This window comes from Petromyzon marinus, chromosome 14 (assembly GCF_048934315.1).
Source record: "Petromyzon marinus isolate PM22_M1 ecotype Great Lakes invasive population chromosome 14, UKy_Petmar_22M1.pri1.0, whole genome shotgun sequence".
Classification (NCBI taxonomy): Eukaryota; Metazoa; Chordata; class Hyperoartia; order Petromyzontiformes; family Petromyzontidae; genus Petromyzon; species Petromyzon marinus.
The window spans coordinates 607,300-624,252 of record NC_133680.1 but is presented as its reverse complement, the minus strand read 5'-3'; the positions used below and the strand labels follow the sequence as shown (position 1 = coordinate 624,252).

At 55.2% G+C, this 16,953-nt stretch overlaps 1 protein-coding gene across 1 annotated transcript in view; it reads left to right on the top strand.

Moving 5' to 3' along the window:
• LOC116942492 (plexin-A1) overlaps positions 1 to 16,953 on the top strand; it is a 161,752-nt gene that overhangs the window by 112,801 nt on the left and 31,998 nt on the right. The window contains exons 13-15 of the mRNA XM_032954492.2: positions 7,592 to 7,749; positions 14,120 to 14,240; positions 15,915 to 16,051. Of these exons, the coding sequence (XP_032810383.2) occupies positions 7,592 to 7,749; positions 14,120 to 14,240; positions 15,915 to 16,051 (416 nt within the window). The remainder of the gene's footprint in view (positions 1 to 7,591; positions 7,750 to 14,119; positions 14,241 to 15,914; positions 16,052 to 16,953) is intronic.

Below are 16,953 nucleotides of genomic sequence, written 5' to 3'. Positions count from 1 at the left end.
TCGCTGCGGTTCGGCAGCAGCACTTAACCGCGCGCCACGCGCCCACCCCCTCGCACGCCCCACACCGCCGACTCCGGCTCCGCGCTCCGGTCTCGGAGCAACGGCACTCCGCGGCCACCCGTGCACGCGCGCGTCCGTGCACGGGCGTCGCCGGCTCTTACAAACTCGAGCGGGCGGGCGGGCAGGCGAGTGGGCTAGAGTGCACATCGAGGGCCCAGCTGCCGACCGCACCCCGGCGCCGCGTCGCGGCTCACGCACGCCGCGTCTTGCCAGCTGGCCGTCGCTCATTTGCGTGATGAGCGCCGTTCGCCGGCTCTTGCCGGGTTAAGCGGGTGAATAATTGATAAACAGGGAGGCGCTAACGACGCGGATTGTTCGGCCGTTGCGCAGCGCGCTGCCGGTTAGCGCCGCGGGTTTTCGCGCCGCCTCTCATCGTTTTCTTTGATTCGTATCACGGAGTGGGAAGTCGCCCCGCCCCTCCCCCCGAGCGGAAACGACCCCGCGGAAGCGGATGTCGTAGAGCCGCTCCGGAGGCCCTCCTCCGATTGCACCCTGGTACCCCCACCGGCGGGCATCGAGTGCCCGCTGCTCACCCTGCCGTCGCGGTGCCCACGTCGCTCCACGCGCAATATCGTACTTGCGTGACGCTTCCATCGGTCGCATCGGAACCCGGCGCACCGCATGCCCCACGAGCCACCGGCTCAAGTTGGTTCTCATCGATCGTCGTCATCGTCGCCACGACGGTCGTCATCGTCACGAGAGGGGAGGGCGCTCGCGCAGGCCGCAAACGAACCACCACGACTCCCGCCGCACAATCCACTCCGCCGCTCCCCGACCGGCCACGCGGATAAATATACGGTGAGGAATTAAGCCCCAGGGGCTACTAACGTTAGGACGACCAGACAGCCCCCCCCCTTCCCCCCGCTCCACCGTCTCGCCCCGCCCCCCGCTCTCTGTTATGACGGCAGCCGGCGACGACGTGAACGATTCAGGGGCGGACGCGGCGCAGCTGCTGGCCGTGTCCACGCGCCTCCACCTCGCCTGTACGCTCACGGCGGTGGGGGGCGGGGGGCGGGGGGCTGCTGCGCGCGCGTGGGCCGGAGCCGCCCTCCTGGGGCCGGGGGTGCAGGCCCTCCGCGCCCCCCCCCTCCCCCAAAACTCCCACGACGGGGCCACCGGCAGCATCCATGTTCAATCCACTGCTGGACGAAGGCCTCCCCAAGCCGTTGCCGTTTCTCACGATCGTGCGACGCAGCCCGGCCATTGTCGCTCGAACCTCCGCCGCCATCGTCAGCGCCGCCGCCATCGACGCCGCAACTTCCGTCACCGCCGCCGCTAGTGCTGGCGCTGCCTCCGCCGGCCAAGGGGATGGTGCACGTGCGTGGCCGCGTGCCGCTCGCTGACATTTGTGCCAGCGGGCGCCACGCGGCGTGCCCCCCGCGGGCAACGCGACGAGCCAGCGTTTTTTTTTTATCTTTCTTTATTCCTCCCCACTTCCTCGCCACCGCGCGGCCCCAGGCGCACGAGCGCAGAGCGCCGCGCGTGAATAATTAATCCTCCGGTCCCCAGCAGGGCCCACTTTATGACACTGAGGCGCTCGCCCGCGCCTGCCACTGTGGGGTCGTCCGTCTTTGAGAGCAGGAAGCGGGGGTTGACGGCGAATGCCCAGACGCCAGTCGGCTTCTCGGCGCTCGTTCGTCGGCTCGCTGGTTTGATTCGAAGTCTCCGCCTTCTGGGAAGAGATCATCATCCGCATCGTCGTCTTCGTCTCGTGCCTGGCGTAGTGAGGCTGGTGGCGATCGCGTGCGAGCACAGGTGGCCGCGCAGGCCACGTGCCACGCGCGCGAGGGGGAAACACTCGATCTCGTACAGGCGTAACAGGTGGACTCCACATTTTTGCCGTACCGCCTTCTCCTGGCAGAGCCAGGCTACGGCTCCTTCTCGATGCCCGCACACATCCGTGTGCGGTGTTCCACCAACCCTCGCTGCTGCCTCCACAGCGCCGGGTGACAGGCTGCCACATAGTTCATTTTAGTTCATAGTTCATTTATTTGGTATAGCCCTGTGAGCCATTCGGCTCTTGAATCGGGTGCAACCGCAACAAACAAAAACATGAACAAGAAAACATCTTAAAGTGATAATGTGACTGTGCAAACAGAAAATCCAGGAAAAAAAACATCAAAATATTCCTGAAATAGATAACTAAGATCAAGGCCATCAGTCTAACTCTGTACTACAATAAATAAAAACATGGCCAAAACAAGAAAAAAACGTTTTCGAAATCACCAAAATAAAAGCCATAAATGCAATGTAACAGTGATCATAGGGACTGTGACCGAATTTTTAACAATAAACTACATAAATAAATTATAACACCAAAATCTAGAGCCATATTTTAGGCCACTGAATAGCAGTGGCAGCTAGGGGTGTACAACTCCTCTAGAGCAGTTTTGAGTGAAGATCTCATAGGTAGTGATTCAAGTTGCAGTTTATTGGCAATAGCATTCCAGACCCTGGGGGCATCAATAGCAAAGGCCCTTCCTCCAGTTTTTGTACGGCAATAGGGAATGTGAAGCTGGTAAATGAGCGAAGACCTGAGGTCAAATTTGTTCTTTGAAACAGAGAGGAGATTCAGTAGGTAGTCTGCGGAATTTTTTGTAAGTACATCGTTAATAAATAAGATCTGGTGCACAAGCCGTCGAACATTAAGAGATGTTAAGTTTGACCCAGTGGTGAGTCCTATATGGGCAGTTCAATGCAAATCTTAAGGCCGAGTGATAGATGGAATCAAGTTTCTTCAGTATAGTACTTGGGGCTGATTTATACACGATATCACAGTAATCAAGTAGAGGCAGTATGGTAGCTTTTATCAATTCCAAACGGAACATTGGGGGGAAGCAGTGCTTGTGTCGATACAGAAAACCAATTTTTATTTTTGTCTTTTTACCAATATAATCAATGTGATCTTCAAAACTAAGTTTTGAATCCAGGATGACCCCAAGATACTTATAGATCTTGACTTGCTCTATTTGATAATTATTCAAGGAATGTAATAAGGGAAAAATAACTTCCTGCTTTAATCCCGGTGAGAAGCATAGCACCTTGGTTTTGGAGTTATTCAGGACTAGTTTTAGAGAAACTAGCTGATGTTGTAGTTTGTTGAAATCACCCTGGAACTTAGCAATCACGTCATCCGGAGAGCGGCCAGCAGTAATCAGTATCGTGTCATCTGCAAAAATATTTACCCTGGAATGATCCAGGTCAGTGCCCAAGTCATTGACATAAAGAGAGAACAAGAGGGGGCCGAGGATGGAACCCTGTGGAACCCCTTTTGTTATCTTAACACTGTTTGACCTCCAACCATCTGTGAATACAGTTTGGGTGCGAGAAAAGAGGTAATTTTTTAACCATTGTACTGTGTTCTCGGAAAAACCGAGGCAACTTAGCTAACTAAGCAGGGTGTTGTGGTCTACTGTATCAAAAGCTTTGGACAGGTCAAGAAAAAGATAGGCACAGTACTGCTTATTATCAAGGCTACTGTAAATTTGATTCAAAGAGTCTAATGCAGCAGATGTGGTGCTGTATTTTTTTCGGAACCCAGATTGTTTTAGATGTAGTAGATTGTTGGTGGACAGGAAACTGCTAATTTGGTTGTTCAATAATTTTTCAAAAATTTTCATCAATGGGGACAAAATTGAGATAGGTCGGTAGTTATTGGGATCATCTTTAGGGCCCCCTTTGTGAAGTGGAACTGCATAGCCACCACGGTGGGAGTGGTGGCTTCCTGCACTGCTGCCGCTGCTGTGAACGAGCAGCAGCCGTGCAGACTCTGCGTGCTATTGAAGCCATCCCTAAGGCTCATTTTGCAGCGCCGACGCTCCACAGTCTGGAGAGAGCGCTGGCACCCTGGCACGCCAGAGGAGACGGCGCGGCTCCCGTCGCAGAGGCGTGCGGCTCACGTCGGTGCTGACCGGGTTTAAAAAAAATCTATTTGTTAAAAACGATGACTGCTCGCCCCCCGCCCCAGCGAAACAAATTGTGGTGGGGGAGGGGGGGATGTCCTGGCACCCCCCCCGCCCCCCGATGACCTGGATAGCGATTGCCATTGTCACGATCGCTAATGTCGCCGCATTACCACGGTCGATTCCGTGACAGATGTTTGTTTTCACAGGCGTCATTTGCAACCATCGATTAATTTTTTACTTATTTCATTTCATCATTGTCATCGTCGTTAACACCCCCGGCGCATGGTTTGATGTTTCGTGTTTGTCCCGCTGGCTCAAGGCCGTGAACGGGAGATGCACATAAGAGCAGGAAATCGTGTTGACGTTCGACAGATATAAAGTCACCAAAATTTTGTTTACTGAAGGTCCGCGACCTGACCCAGGCAGAGAACAAAACGGATTGGAGGAGAGGGGAGCGTCTCCCCCTCCACCCTCCGCAAGCATTCGCGTGCGACGCTGCCTCTGCTGCTGCTGATCATGATGATTACGATGTTGCTGCTGCTGATGATGATGTTGATTAGAATCGAATTGCGGGCAGCAGCAGCAGAGAAAGGAACTCGGTGACCGAATGGAACTCGCGCCGTCCTTGCGTGCGTGTATTTTTTCATCGCGTAAACATTTTATAATGTTTTAAATGTTTAATTATGTTGATAGAAAACCGAGATTGGGGTGCACGGTGCCAGCGGACAGCGTTGTGCGAGGACTCCTTCTGGGTCTTGTTGTTCTTTAAACGCCGTCATTACGAACATAGGGGGGTGGGGACATTACCCACGCAGGTCTTATTAATGTTTCACGTGGAAGAAGATTGTGGGGGGGTGGGATAGGGTATGGGGGGGTGTGGAGTGGGGGGTGTGGGCCGGGAGGGGATGGGGGTGGGCTTGGCAGGGGTTGTTGCCAATGGAAGGGCAGTGAGGGCACGGGAAGTGAGGGATACAAAGGCGGCCGGGCGTGGTGCTGGCCACCCACCCCCTCGTGTGCTGTACTGCCCTTCATAGGTGCTGCTGCTCGCTAAAAGCCCCGACACTTGAAGGCTGTACGCGGCGAGTGAGGGATTGGGTTCCATTACAAGCTTGCCACGCAAGCGAGCTGTTAGACCATCTCGAGGTTTTATCCATGTGAGATGTTGGAATAAAACAATATAACAACGCCGTCGGGGAGCCGTACAGCAGAGCCGTGTCGGGAGGAGCGCTCCGAGTCAGTGGGCTCGCAGCAGAGGGCCGAGCCTGGACAGAGATCCCCCGCGTAGCACCCACAGACCATCGTGGGGAGTGCTCGCAGCAAGCGTCTACGACGGCCGGCATGGCACAACTCCGAGCTGATGTTTTAATACTGCCCCAGGTGCTCGCTTACGATTGAGTCGACCTACGGGAGGCCCCAGACCACCGTGAGCGGGCATCGAACTCGGCTCTCTGCCAAGTTCGTAGTGCACGGACACACAGGCACGCACGACTACCCTTGAGCTTATCCAATTAGGGCTCTGATCATAATTGGCTTCTTTCAGTATCGATTCTCGCCATGATTACAGGAAGCTGCGGTTTAAACAGCACCGGTTTATTGTTGTTAGCGGTGTAAATGTGTAAATAATTAATTAAACGGCCGCACGATTAGCGTCGCGGCTTCTCGGCGAGGGAGCGGCAGTGCGAGGCGCATGCCGGGCGTGACAGCGCTGGGCCGAGCGAGGAGCGCGCGGAGTCGAGAACGCACGCACGCACACGCAGGTTGGCGGAGTAGAGGTGCACGCCGACGGCTCACGGAGGCCTCTATCCAGCAGTGGATAGATCGTGACCGACACGATTAACGGCGAGAGCTGCGGAACCCAAACCCCGGCCGGCGACTCCGGTTCATCACCGAGCCCCCTGCCCCTCCCGCCCCTCCCCCCGGCCCGTGTTCCCCCGCGAGAGGCCTCGTGATTTATTCATCTCAACGGCCGCTCACAAAAACCACGCGCACGCAAATATAAATATATATATAAGTACGTTGACCCCGAGCCCTCGCGGCTTGCGGGCCGGGCCGCGGCCTCTCGCATCGCTCGCCGCGCCGCGGGGCTCATTACCGTCAGCGGCAAACAGCCACCGAAACGCACAACTCATGAATAACGAGACGCGCGGCCCAGGGGGGAAGCGGCCAGACCGGCACGCCGACCGGCCCGCTCTGCGTGCGTTGAACTTCTTTCGCACCGTACGGAGCCGACCGACCGAAGGAGTCGGCAGCCAGCGCTGGCAACTCCTTCGCGCGCAAAGCGGTCAAACCAACCTAGGAGCGGCCGCCACGTTCACCTTGCGAGGCTCCCGGGAGCCGATTGGGCGCGGCCAGTCGCAAAGTGGCGCGGCGGCGTCGCTGGGCGCTCCCCGCCCCGGACACGGCGTTCAATCGCACGGCAATTTACCGAGTGAAATATTTTTCATCAATTTGAAAAAAATATCGCCCAGTGTGACGCACGCGTCGATAGAGGGTCCCTGGCACGGCCCCGGGCACGCTCCCAGCCCCGCGCCGCGACCTCCTGCCAAGGAGGCGCCCGGCTCCTCTCATGATGTTTTGTCGCGACACAAAACCGCGCGACAAAAACCACAGAGTTGGCAACGCTGAGTAGGAGGGGGGGCAGGGCGTGGGGGGCAGGGCGTGGGGGGGCAGGGCGTGGGGGGCGCGCACGTGGGCTATGCCGCTGGGCGTGCGCGCTGTGAGGAGTTGGTGCAAAGTAGAGGCCGACCGAAACTGAATTTCTGGTTTCGGCTGAAACCGAAAGGAATATAAACGAAGTTACTGAACACAAGATTTATGAAATATGTCATGATGCAATGCTACTTTAATCTAAAATAAATCTAGAATTAATCATTCAGAGCTTGCAGTAAGAGTCACTAATTATCAAATCTTTAGGTGTTACTTACTTAGTAATTGTATCCAAACAAACGAATGTTGTAGTTAAGAAACAACAGTTTTTCCGCATTCAGCCAGACAGGCTGCCGTCTGTTGACCGGTCGTATCTACATTAGCAGCCTGCATGGTTGTGGCTGTAACCTCGCTCCCAAGCTGCTGCTGCTGACGTGTGTTTGTGTGTACTTGTGTGTGTGTTTGTGTGTACGTGTGTGTGTTTGTGTGTACGTGTGTGTGTACGTGCATGTGTGTTTGTGTGTACGTGTGTGTGTGTGTACGTGTGTGTGTGTTTGTGTGTACGTGTGTGTGTGTGTACGTGCGTGTGTGTATGTGTGTACGTGCATGTGTGTATGTGTGTACGTGTGTGTGTGTCTGTGTGTCTGTTTGTGTGTGTGTCTGTGTGTCTGTTTGTTTGTGTGTGTGTCTGTGTGTGCTTCTGTGGTTACACGTGTCCGCCTGTGTGTACGTGACCGTGTTAACCCGTGCTTACCTCTTATAACCAGCACTTTCCTGTTCTAACGTGCATGCAAACCTTGCCGTGCTTCGCTGTGATATTCACGTGTACGTAGCGATCCTCCGACCTGCGTTTAGCGCGTACTCGTGTGTACCAGTGATCCGTGCGTACCTGTCGCCGTGGTAACCTCTGACTCCCGTTTCACCTGTGCACCTCTCACCTGTCCGTACCCGTGGTTACCCGTGCGCTCGTGCGTCCCCAGGTGAGCCCTCTGACAGGGCCTCGCGAGGGCGGCACGCTGGTGACGATACGCGGGGAGAACCTGGGCCTGAGCTACTCGGAGATCGGCCGCCACGGCATGGTGATGGTGGCAGGGGTGGCCTGCCAACCGCTGCGGGACCTCTACATCCCCGCAGAGCAGTACGTGCGCGTGTGCGCATGTGTACGTGTGTGTGTGTGTGTGCGTGTTTGTGCGTGTGCATGTGTGTATGTGCACGTGTGTACGTCTGTGTGTACATGTGCTCGTGTGTGTGTGCGCGTTTGTGCGTGTGCACGTGTACGTGTGTGTGTGCATGTGCGCGTGTGTGTGTGCACATGCGTATGTGACATGCTGGCCTTCATAGGTGTCCGCGAACAGCATGTTCAAACTAGAGGGGGGATCTTTGTGTTTGCTTTGCGTGTGGCGGGTAGCGGTGGCGCAGTGGACCGCAGTTCGATTCCATGGCCAACGTCGGTTACAAATTTTCATGGCGGTGCTAGGCCTTCTCTAGGTTGACTCAGCCTAAAATGAGTATCTGAAAGACATCAGCATTTCAGCACTGGGGAGACAAAGACAGCCAAATGTGGTGCGGCTAGCCACGTTCTCGTGTGCTGTGCCAGCCTTAATAGGCACTCTCTAACTGCACTTGCCCCAACAGTGTGTTAAAGGCTATGCGGGGGTTCTTTGTCTCTGTGCGTGTGAGAGTGCTTTTCCCAGTGAACTCGCCGTGACACGGAAGATCTAATTGAAGGCAGCGGTGCAATTTAATCCAATAAACCAAAACCCGCTCTGGCTGTTTGGACGCAATATTTTGACTCAATATCCCACCCGCAGTTCTCCCTCCTAGTTCGTAAATTGATTTAGAAGATGGAAAAAAACAAAACCCCAAGGCTTTCATTTTCTGTGGTGGCGGCGGCGGCGTCGTTACGAATCTCTCCGTGGCCAAACACAACCAAGAGTGGCGATTCGACCGGGGCGGACTTCCCGCGGACGCTCAACTCAAAACGACGCTGACGTTTACGTGCGCGCACAAAGTGACGCAAATCGCAATCGGCGTCGGCAGCGTCGTAACAGCAGCGGAAGACTCGCGGCGCGTTGATGGCCACTTTTACAGTGAGGGAAAAAAGTATTTGATCCCCTGCTGATTTTGTACGTTTGCCCACTGACAAAGAAATGATCAGTCTATCATTTTAATGGTAGGTTTATCTGAACAGTGAAAGACAGAATAATAACAAAAAAATCCAGAAAAACGCATGTCAAAATGTTATACATTGATTTGCATTTTAATGAGGGAAATAAGCATTTGACCCCCTCTCAATCAGAAAGATTTCTGGCTCCCAGGTGTCTTTTATACAGGTAACGAGTTGAGATTAGGAGCACACTCTTAAAGGGAGTGCTCCTAATCTCAGCTTGTTACCTGTATAAAAAACACCTGTCCACAGAAGCAATCAATCAATCAGATTCCAAACTCTCCACCATGGCCAAGAACAAAGAGCTCTCCAAGGATGTCAGGGACAAGATTGTAGACCTACACAAGGCTGGAATGGGCTATAAGACCATTGCCAAGCAGCTTGGTGAGAAGATGACAACAGTTGGTGCGATTATTCGCAAATGGAAGAAACACAAAACAACTGTCAATCTCCCTCGGCCTGGGGCTCCATGCAAGATCTCACCTCGTGGAGTTGCAATGATCACGAGAGACAGAATAACAACAACAAAAATCCAGAAAAGCGCATGTCAAAAATGTTATAAATTGATTTGCCTTTTAATGACGGAAATAAGTATTTGACCCCTCTGCAAAGCATGACTTAGTACTTGGTGGCAAAACCCTTGTTGGCAATCACAGAGGTCAGACATTTCTTGTAGTTGGTCACCAGGTTTGCACACATCTCAGGAGGGATTTTGTCCCACTCCTCTTTGCAGATCTTCTCCAAGTCATTAAGGTTTCGAGGCTGACGTTTGGCAACTCGAACCTTCAGCTCCCTCCACAGATTTTCTATGGGATTAAGGTCTGGAGACTGGCTAGGCCACTCCAGGACCTTAATGTGCTTCTTCTTGAGCCACTCCTTTGTTGCCTTGGCCGTGTGTTTTGGGTCATTGTCATGCTGGAATACCCATCCACGACCCATTTTCAATGCCCTGGTTGAGGGAAGGAGGTTCTCACCCAAGATTTGACGGTACATGGCCCCGTCCATCGTCCCTTTGATGCGGTGAAGTTGTCCTGTCCCCCTAGCAGAAAAACACCCCCAAAGCATAATGTTTCCACCTCCATGTTTGACGGTGGGGATGGTGTTCTTGGGGTCATAGGCAGCATTCCTCCTCCTCCAAACACGGCGAGTTGAGTTGATGCCAAAGAGCTCCATTTTGGTCTCATCTGACCACAAGACTTTCACCCAGTTGTCCTCTGAATCATTCAGATGTTCATTGGCAAACTTCAGACGGGCATGTATATGTGCTTTCTTGAGCAGGGGGACCTTGCGGGCGCTGCAGGATTTCAGTCCTTCACGGCGTAGTGTGTTACCAATTGTTTTCTTGGTGACTATGGTCCCAGCTGCCTTGAGATCATTGACAAGATCCTCCCGTGTAGTTCTGTGTTGATTCCTCACCATTCTCATGATCATTGCAACTCCATGAGGTGAGATCTTGCATGGAGCCCCAGGCCGAGGGAGATTGACAGTTGTTTTGTGTTTCTTCCATTTGCGAATAATCGCACCAACTGTTGTCACCTTCTCGCCAAGCTGCTTGGCAATGGTCTTGTAGCCCATTCCAGCCTTGTGTAGGTCTACAATCTTGTCCCTGACATCCTTGGAGAGCTCTTTGGTCTTGGCCATGGTGGAGAGTTTGGAATCTGATTGATTGATTGCTTCTGTGGACAGGTGTCTTTTATACAGGTAAGAGATTAGGAGCACTCCCTTTAAGAGTGTGCTCCCAATCTCAGCTCGTTACCTGTATAAAAGACACCTGGGAGCCAGAAATATTGCTGATTGAGAGGGGGTCAAATGCTTATTTCCCTCATTAAAATGCAAATCAATGTATAACATTTTTGACATGCGTTTTTCTGGATTTTTTTGTAGTTATTCTGTCTCTCACTGTTCAATTAAACCTACCATTAAAATTATAGACTGATCATATCTTTGTCAGCGGGCAAACGTACAAAATCAGCAGGGGATCAAATACTTTTTTCCCTCACTGTGCTTACCCCCGATCCCCACGCCGTCACAATAGAGTGTCAGCTGCTGTCCGCTCGACCGGCCCGATGATAATTCCCCGCTCGCGGAAATCGATAAGTGGGCCGTGTCCCGCGTCGTCTTCTTCATTCCGCTGTGGGCGGCGGCACGCTGCCCCGGCGAGGCGCGGTGTAATCGTTCCGAAATCCGATATTCGCCGGGAAAGGTCATGTTCCCCACCTCGGTACCCCCCTCGGGTCCCCCCCCCCCCCCTCGGATCCCCCTCCCCTCCACCCCCTTCCACGCTCGTCCACGCTCGTCCACCCCTCGCTGCTCTCGCTTCGCTCCTCGGAACACTCGGCTGAACTCTCCGAACAAAGCGCCCCCCCCCTTCCTGCTCCCCCCTGCCGCCAGGGGTGCGGGTTCCAAACGGATCATTGTTCCCGCATGCACGCACGCACGCACGCACGCGTGTCTGTGCTTCTGTGTGCGCGTCTGTGTGTGCATGTCTGTGTGTGCGTCTGTGTGCGTGTGTGCATCTGTGTGCATGTGTGCGTGTGTGCATCTGTGTGCGTGTCTGTGTGTGCGTGTGTGCGTGTCTGTGTGTGCGTCTGTGTGCGTGTCTGTGTGTGCGCGTGTGTGCGTGTCTGTGTGTGCGTCTGTGTGCGTGTCTGTGTGTGCGTCTGTGCGTGTGTGCATCTGTGCGTGGGGGAGCGGTGGTTAGAGCGCGGCACTACGAACCCAGCAACCCCAGTTCGATTCCTGCTCACGGCAAGTGACAATTATGTGAATCGGTCCTCAGCCTCCCCTAGGTCGACTCAGCCTTGAATGATTTCCTGGTTTGGTGTGTAAAACAATAGTGCTCGGGAGAGAAAAGGGGACTCAGCTCTTGCCCCACCAGCATGTGTAGGCTATACGGGGATCGTTGTCTTTGTGCGCACGTGTTGCACTTTGTGCAGAGCACACAGAAGCGTGCACACCGATGCAAATGTTTTGACGCCCATTTAGCCGGCAGGAGACCAATGTGGCCTAGCCACATGATCGCTCACTCACCTGCTCACCAACTCACCTGCTCACCAACTCACCTGCTCACCAACTCACCTGCTCACCAACTCACCTGCTCACCAACTCACCTGCTCACCTGCTCACCAACTCACCTGCTCACCAACTCACCTGCTCACCAACTCACCTGCTCACCAACTCACCTGCTCACCAACTCACCTGCTCACCAACTCACCTGCTCACCAACTCACTCACCAGCTCATTAACTTGACCAGCTTACTCACTCACCGGCTCACCAGCTCGCTGACTCACCAGCTCACTAACTCACCAGCTCACTCACTCGGCCAGCTTACTCACTGACCAGCTCACTAACTGGGCCAGCTCACCAGCTGACCAGCTCACTAAGTTGACCAGCTTACTCACTCACCAGCTCACTAACTGGACCAGCCAACCAGCTCAATAACTCACCAGCTCACTCCATCGATCAGCTTACTCACTCACCAGCTCACCAGCTCACTCACTCGAACCCTGACGTGTGCTGGGCTCCTGTGCAGAGTTTGCACCGAGATCTGGGGCCCCCCTCGTTTTGAAGTCTTCACGCGGACAGCTTATTAAATTATTTAGCTGCTTAGCTTTCAGATTACGTCTCAGAGTCTCTGAGCATCTTTTATTTATGGCCAGTGTTGATATGTGTGCGATTTTAATGTTCTTTGAAACAGATACACACAGATGTATTCCCCCATTCTTAAATGCACTCATCTGTCTCATAGATGTAAGCAATAACAATTATAATGTGTTATCACAAGGGCAATAATTGCCCGTTATTTATCCAGGACAGCTTAAGCGAGTCTCAAGACTCGCTTTCAGGAGGGTCCTGCTCCTACTTCACTGGGATATTTGACTCCGCGTGGGAGGAGAAAACCGGAGACCCAGCAGCCTGCTGCTGTACGCAGGGAGGGGGGGAGACGTTCAGAGCTCCGCACAGATAGATTCAATAATCCATTGCTGTACTGCCATCTTCTAGCCACCTCGCAGCCCAAGGCTACAACTCTGGGTATTTTCCCACCCACGTACTAATCAGGCTCAACCCGGCTTCTCTTCAAATATCTGATGAGATAGGAGAGTACATTCATCATCACCAACACCCATTAGCTATCCACTGCTGCTGTAATGATGAGCACGTAATGATATTACTCGACTTGAAGTAGCGTATAACCACGTGTAGAGTAATGGGATCACATCACGCCTGCAAATAGGGGTGCTGACATTCACCACAATGGTTTAACAAAAATAAAGGATCCTGCTACCCCAAGTCGTGCCAACTCGCCCACTCACCCTGGGTCGTGAATCCTGCGGGCAGGCTCGCAATCGGATGGTTGTGAGTTCACATCCTGACTGGGGGGGAGGGGAGGAGGGGATTCCACTCAGCCCAACATCCCTCCGGGGTCGATAAAATGAGCATCACCCTGTGGGCGGAGAGACTCGGCCCTACCATAGGAATGTAGAATTCCCACCTCCAATGGCTCTGTCTCCGTGGCTGTGAAGAGACGAGCAGCGATGGCTCAGTGTTGTCTCTCTCTCGAGCGGGAGCCACTGAGTGGCTCTAATAGCGGGAGAGGGGATGGTGGTGCCGTGGGACCGTGGGGTGAAGGTCCCCCCCATCCAGCTCCTTGCCCTTTCTCCTGCGGTGAGAGTCGCTCTCTTGCTGTGACAGCCGTCGCTGCGCGGTCTGGACGGATTCTTATTAATTTATTATTCGCTTTACCCACATTCCACTCAAATGGTTTAAAGTTTTTAACCGGTTGAGAGCTCAAATTTGCCAAATGCGAAGATTGCACGGCAAGCCGCTCAATTGAGATCGCACGCGGAGCGGTGATCTCCGCCCGCCCACAGGCGGACTGACGCCCCCAAGGTCGCTCGTGCGGACGAGATTTGACGCCGGTCTTCTGAGTCCGCGCCCCGCCACGCAAACTCAACATGAGAGCTGCGCGCTCGCGACGTGCCACTCCGCGTCGTTCGGCACGGCGGCCGATGTTTCGATCCACGTGCCTAGAGCGTGAGCTCGCGAATCTCGCGCACTTGGGTACCGTCGCGAGCGTCGGGATCGAGGCGCCTCGACGACGATGAGACCTCGACGACGATGACGATGACGACGATGTCGCATCGACGACGATGAGACCTCGACGACGATGACGACGACGATGACGACGATGTCGCATCGACGACGATGAGACCTCGACGACGATGACGACGATGAGACCTTGATGACAATGACGACGACGCCTCGACGACGATGACGACGATGTCGCATCGACGACGATCGGCGAGGCGCGTTCTCACCGGAGCTTGTGCCGCCGCGCAGGATCGTGTGCCGGATGGCACGCGCCGACGGGCGGCACCAGGTTCGCGGGCACGCGCACATCTGCGTGGAGGAGTGCGTGGCGCAGTACATGGCTCTGTCCAAGCAGGTCTACACCTTCGTGGTACGTCTCGCACGCACGCACACACGTACGCACGCACACACGCACGTGCACCACGTATGCAGGGTGCGGTGCCCCGCGTGCGCACGGATTTTCCGGACCCCGTGGCTGGCGGGGGAGAGGTGATGAGTGATGGACGTTGGGGTCGAAGGGCGGTGGAAGCGGGGAGGGGTGACGTGAGCCGGGTGCGAAGGGAGACGGAGAGGCGGTGGAGCGTGGGTGAGAAGGCGGCGGGTAAGGCAAGGACGCGTGATCTACGCGCGTCACAACCTCGATCGATAGCAATAACGCCAACGTCAATGGGCACGGGATTAAATACAGGCATGGATTTTTATAAAAACTGAAATCAATAACGGCATGCAGGTAATGTCTTCGGTTAAACCGCCACGTATAAATATTTCACAATCGCAGCGGAGCGGCTTGCGCTGGCACGTGCCATCGGTCGCGCTGGCTCACCCTGCGCACCTCTTCAGCTGTCGTCTCACGAGCGTCGCTGTGCGGACGTCGTGGGAGGATCTGAGACGCAGTGCCATCTCAGATCCTCCACGGACCCTTCTGCACCGACCTCTCCATTGTCATCTCTCTCCTCCCCTCCACGCACTCTCCTGCCTCTCATCTCACTCTACTCCCCTCCACTCACTCTCCTACCTCTCATCTCACTCTACTCCCCTCCACTCTCGTACCTCTCATCTCACTCCACTCCCCTCCACTCACTCTCCTACCTCTCATCTCACTCTACTCCCCTCCACTCTCCTACCTCTCATCTCACTCCACTCTCCTCCACTCACTCTCCTACCTCTCATCTCACTCTACTCCACACACTCTCCTACCTCTCTCATCTCACTCCACTCCACTCACTCTCCTACCTCTCATCTCACTCCACTCCCCTCCACGCACTCTCCTACCTGTCATCTCTCTCTTCTCCCCTCCACACACTCTCCTACCTCTACCCTCTCATCTCACTCTGCACCAGCAACCAAGTCTCTTAGTGGAAGCCCCCAGTCAACCGTCGCTCTGTGGGGGGGTCGCTCATTCTCCTCTGTTGCCCCCACAGTCTAGAACTCCCTTCCCCCAGCCATCCGTGCTGTCAGCTCCCTGCCCCCTGGTCAAGTCCTGGCTCCAGACCTTCCTCCTCTCCTCTGCCTGTGACCAACTGCTTCCCTCTCTCTCCTATAGGCTCATACGGAGACCCATACACTCAATACAGAGATCCATAGACTCTCATAGAGACCCATAGACTCACTCAGAGACCCATAGACTCACTCAGAGACCCATTGACTCACACAGAGACCCATAGACTCACACAGAGACCCATAGACTCTCATAGAGACTCATAGACTCACTCAGAGACCCATAGACTCACACAGAGTTCCATTGACTCCCACGGATGAACATACAGAGCCATAGACCTATAAAATAAAAACGCCTGACTCTTTCTCGACGATGTGTTGACGAGCGCTTGCATTTACACGCCGTGTAACTCCAAGTCGTCGTGTACCGTGTGCCTGCATGTGCGTAGTGGGGAGCAGCAGTGCAGCGGTTGGCACGCTGCGTGGTGCTGCGCCGCCACCCCCTCCGCATAGGTGCTGCTCGCCAACAGCACTTGCCCCACCAAGACTACATGGGTGATCTTTGTCTTTGTGTGTGTGTGCCCCTCTGCCACGCCGCCTCCCCCAGCAACCCGCGGTGCGCACGGTGGCGCCGGCGCGCGGCCCCGTGTCGGGCGGCACGCGCGTCTCCGTGCACGGAGCGCACCTGGACGCCGGCAGCGCGGTGCGGGTGGCGCTGGGCAACGAGAGCTGCGTGCTGCGCAGGTGACGGCACCGTCGGATCGATCGGGACGCTCGCCGGGCCCCGACGGGCGTCGTCGTGGAGACGGGAGGGAGCGTGAGCGTCGCCGCTGTTGCCACGCGGGGTCTGGCCGCCCGTGGTCAAATCGGTCTTTCACGCAAAATGAGTCGACAGCCTTAGCCGGATTAGCCGGATTACACGCGGGGCCTCCCGAACCAGGCCCCTCGGCTACAGCGTTTCCGCGGTGAGCGACGCCATCCCCAATCCGCCGTGCCGAGCACTCCGCCGGTGGTCGTGGCGATGCACCGTCTGTGATTTAGCCGGTGCCCGCCGTGCAGGTCACCTCGGGGTGCCTTGGTCGCCGCGCCGCTCGCCACCGGAACCTCCTTATCGACCGGCGACCTCCACTCTGAAGGTTGTCGATCCCGTGAACTCTGACCTCATCGTTTTTTACCCCTACCTCTGGCCACGTGACCTTTCGCCCCACAAATTCTGGCCCTGCGACTTCCTGCCTCGGTGACCTCCCACCCCGTGACCCTTGCCACCCGCGACCTCTGCCTCGAATTTTATTGCCGTGCCGCCACCTTCCGAGGACGACGCGGACACCGAGCGCCGCGGCGCACTCTGCCCAGGCCTGGCGGGGCGTTTACCGCTCGGCAATTACGGCCGTGCCGGGGAGACGCGACGCCGCAACGCCAAACCGCGCTCCGGCTCTCGTTAGTCTCGGTCGCCCGGAGCGGATCGCTCGGCCTTTCCACCGGCGCGAGGTGACCGCCGTGGCGGTAATTGCTCTCCAGGTGTGATTTTTCCATTTGATTAGTGCGCCGAGCCCTTCGCCGTAATTAACCGTAACAGCTGCCAAAGTCCATTTTTCAAACGTGGACTAATTGGGGACCGGGGTTAAAAAAAGAGCGGCGTGAAAACA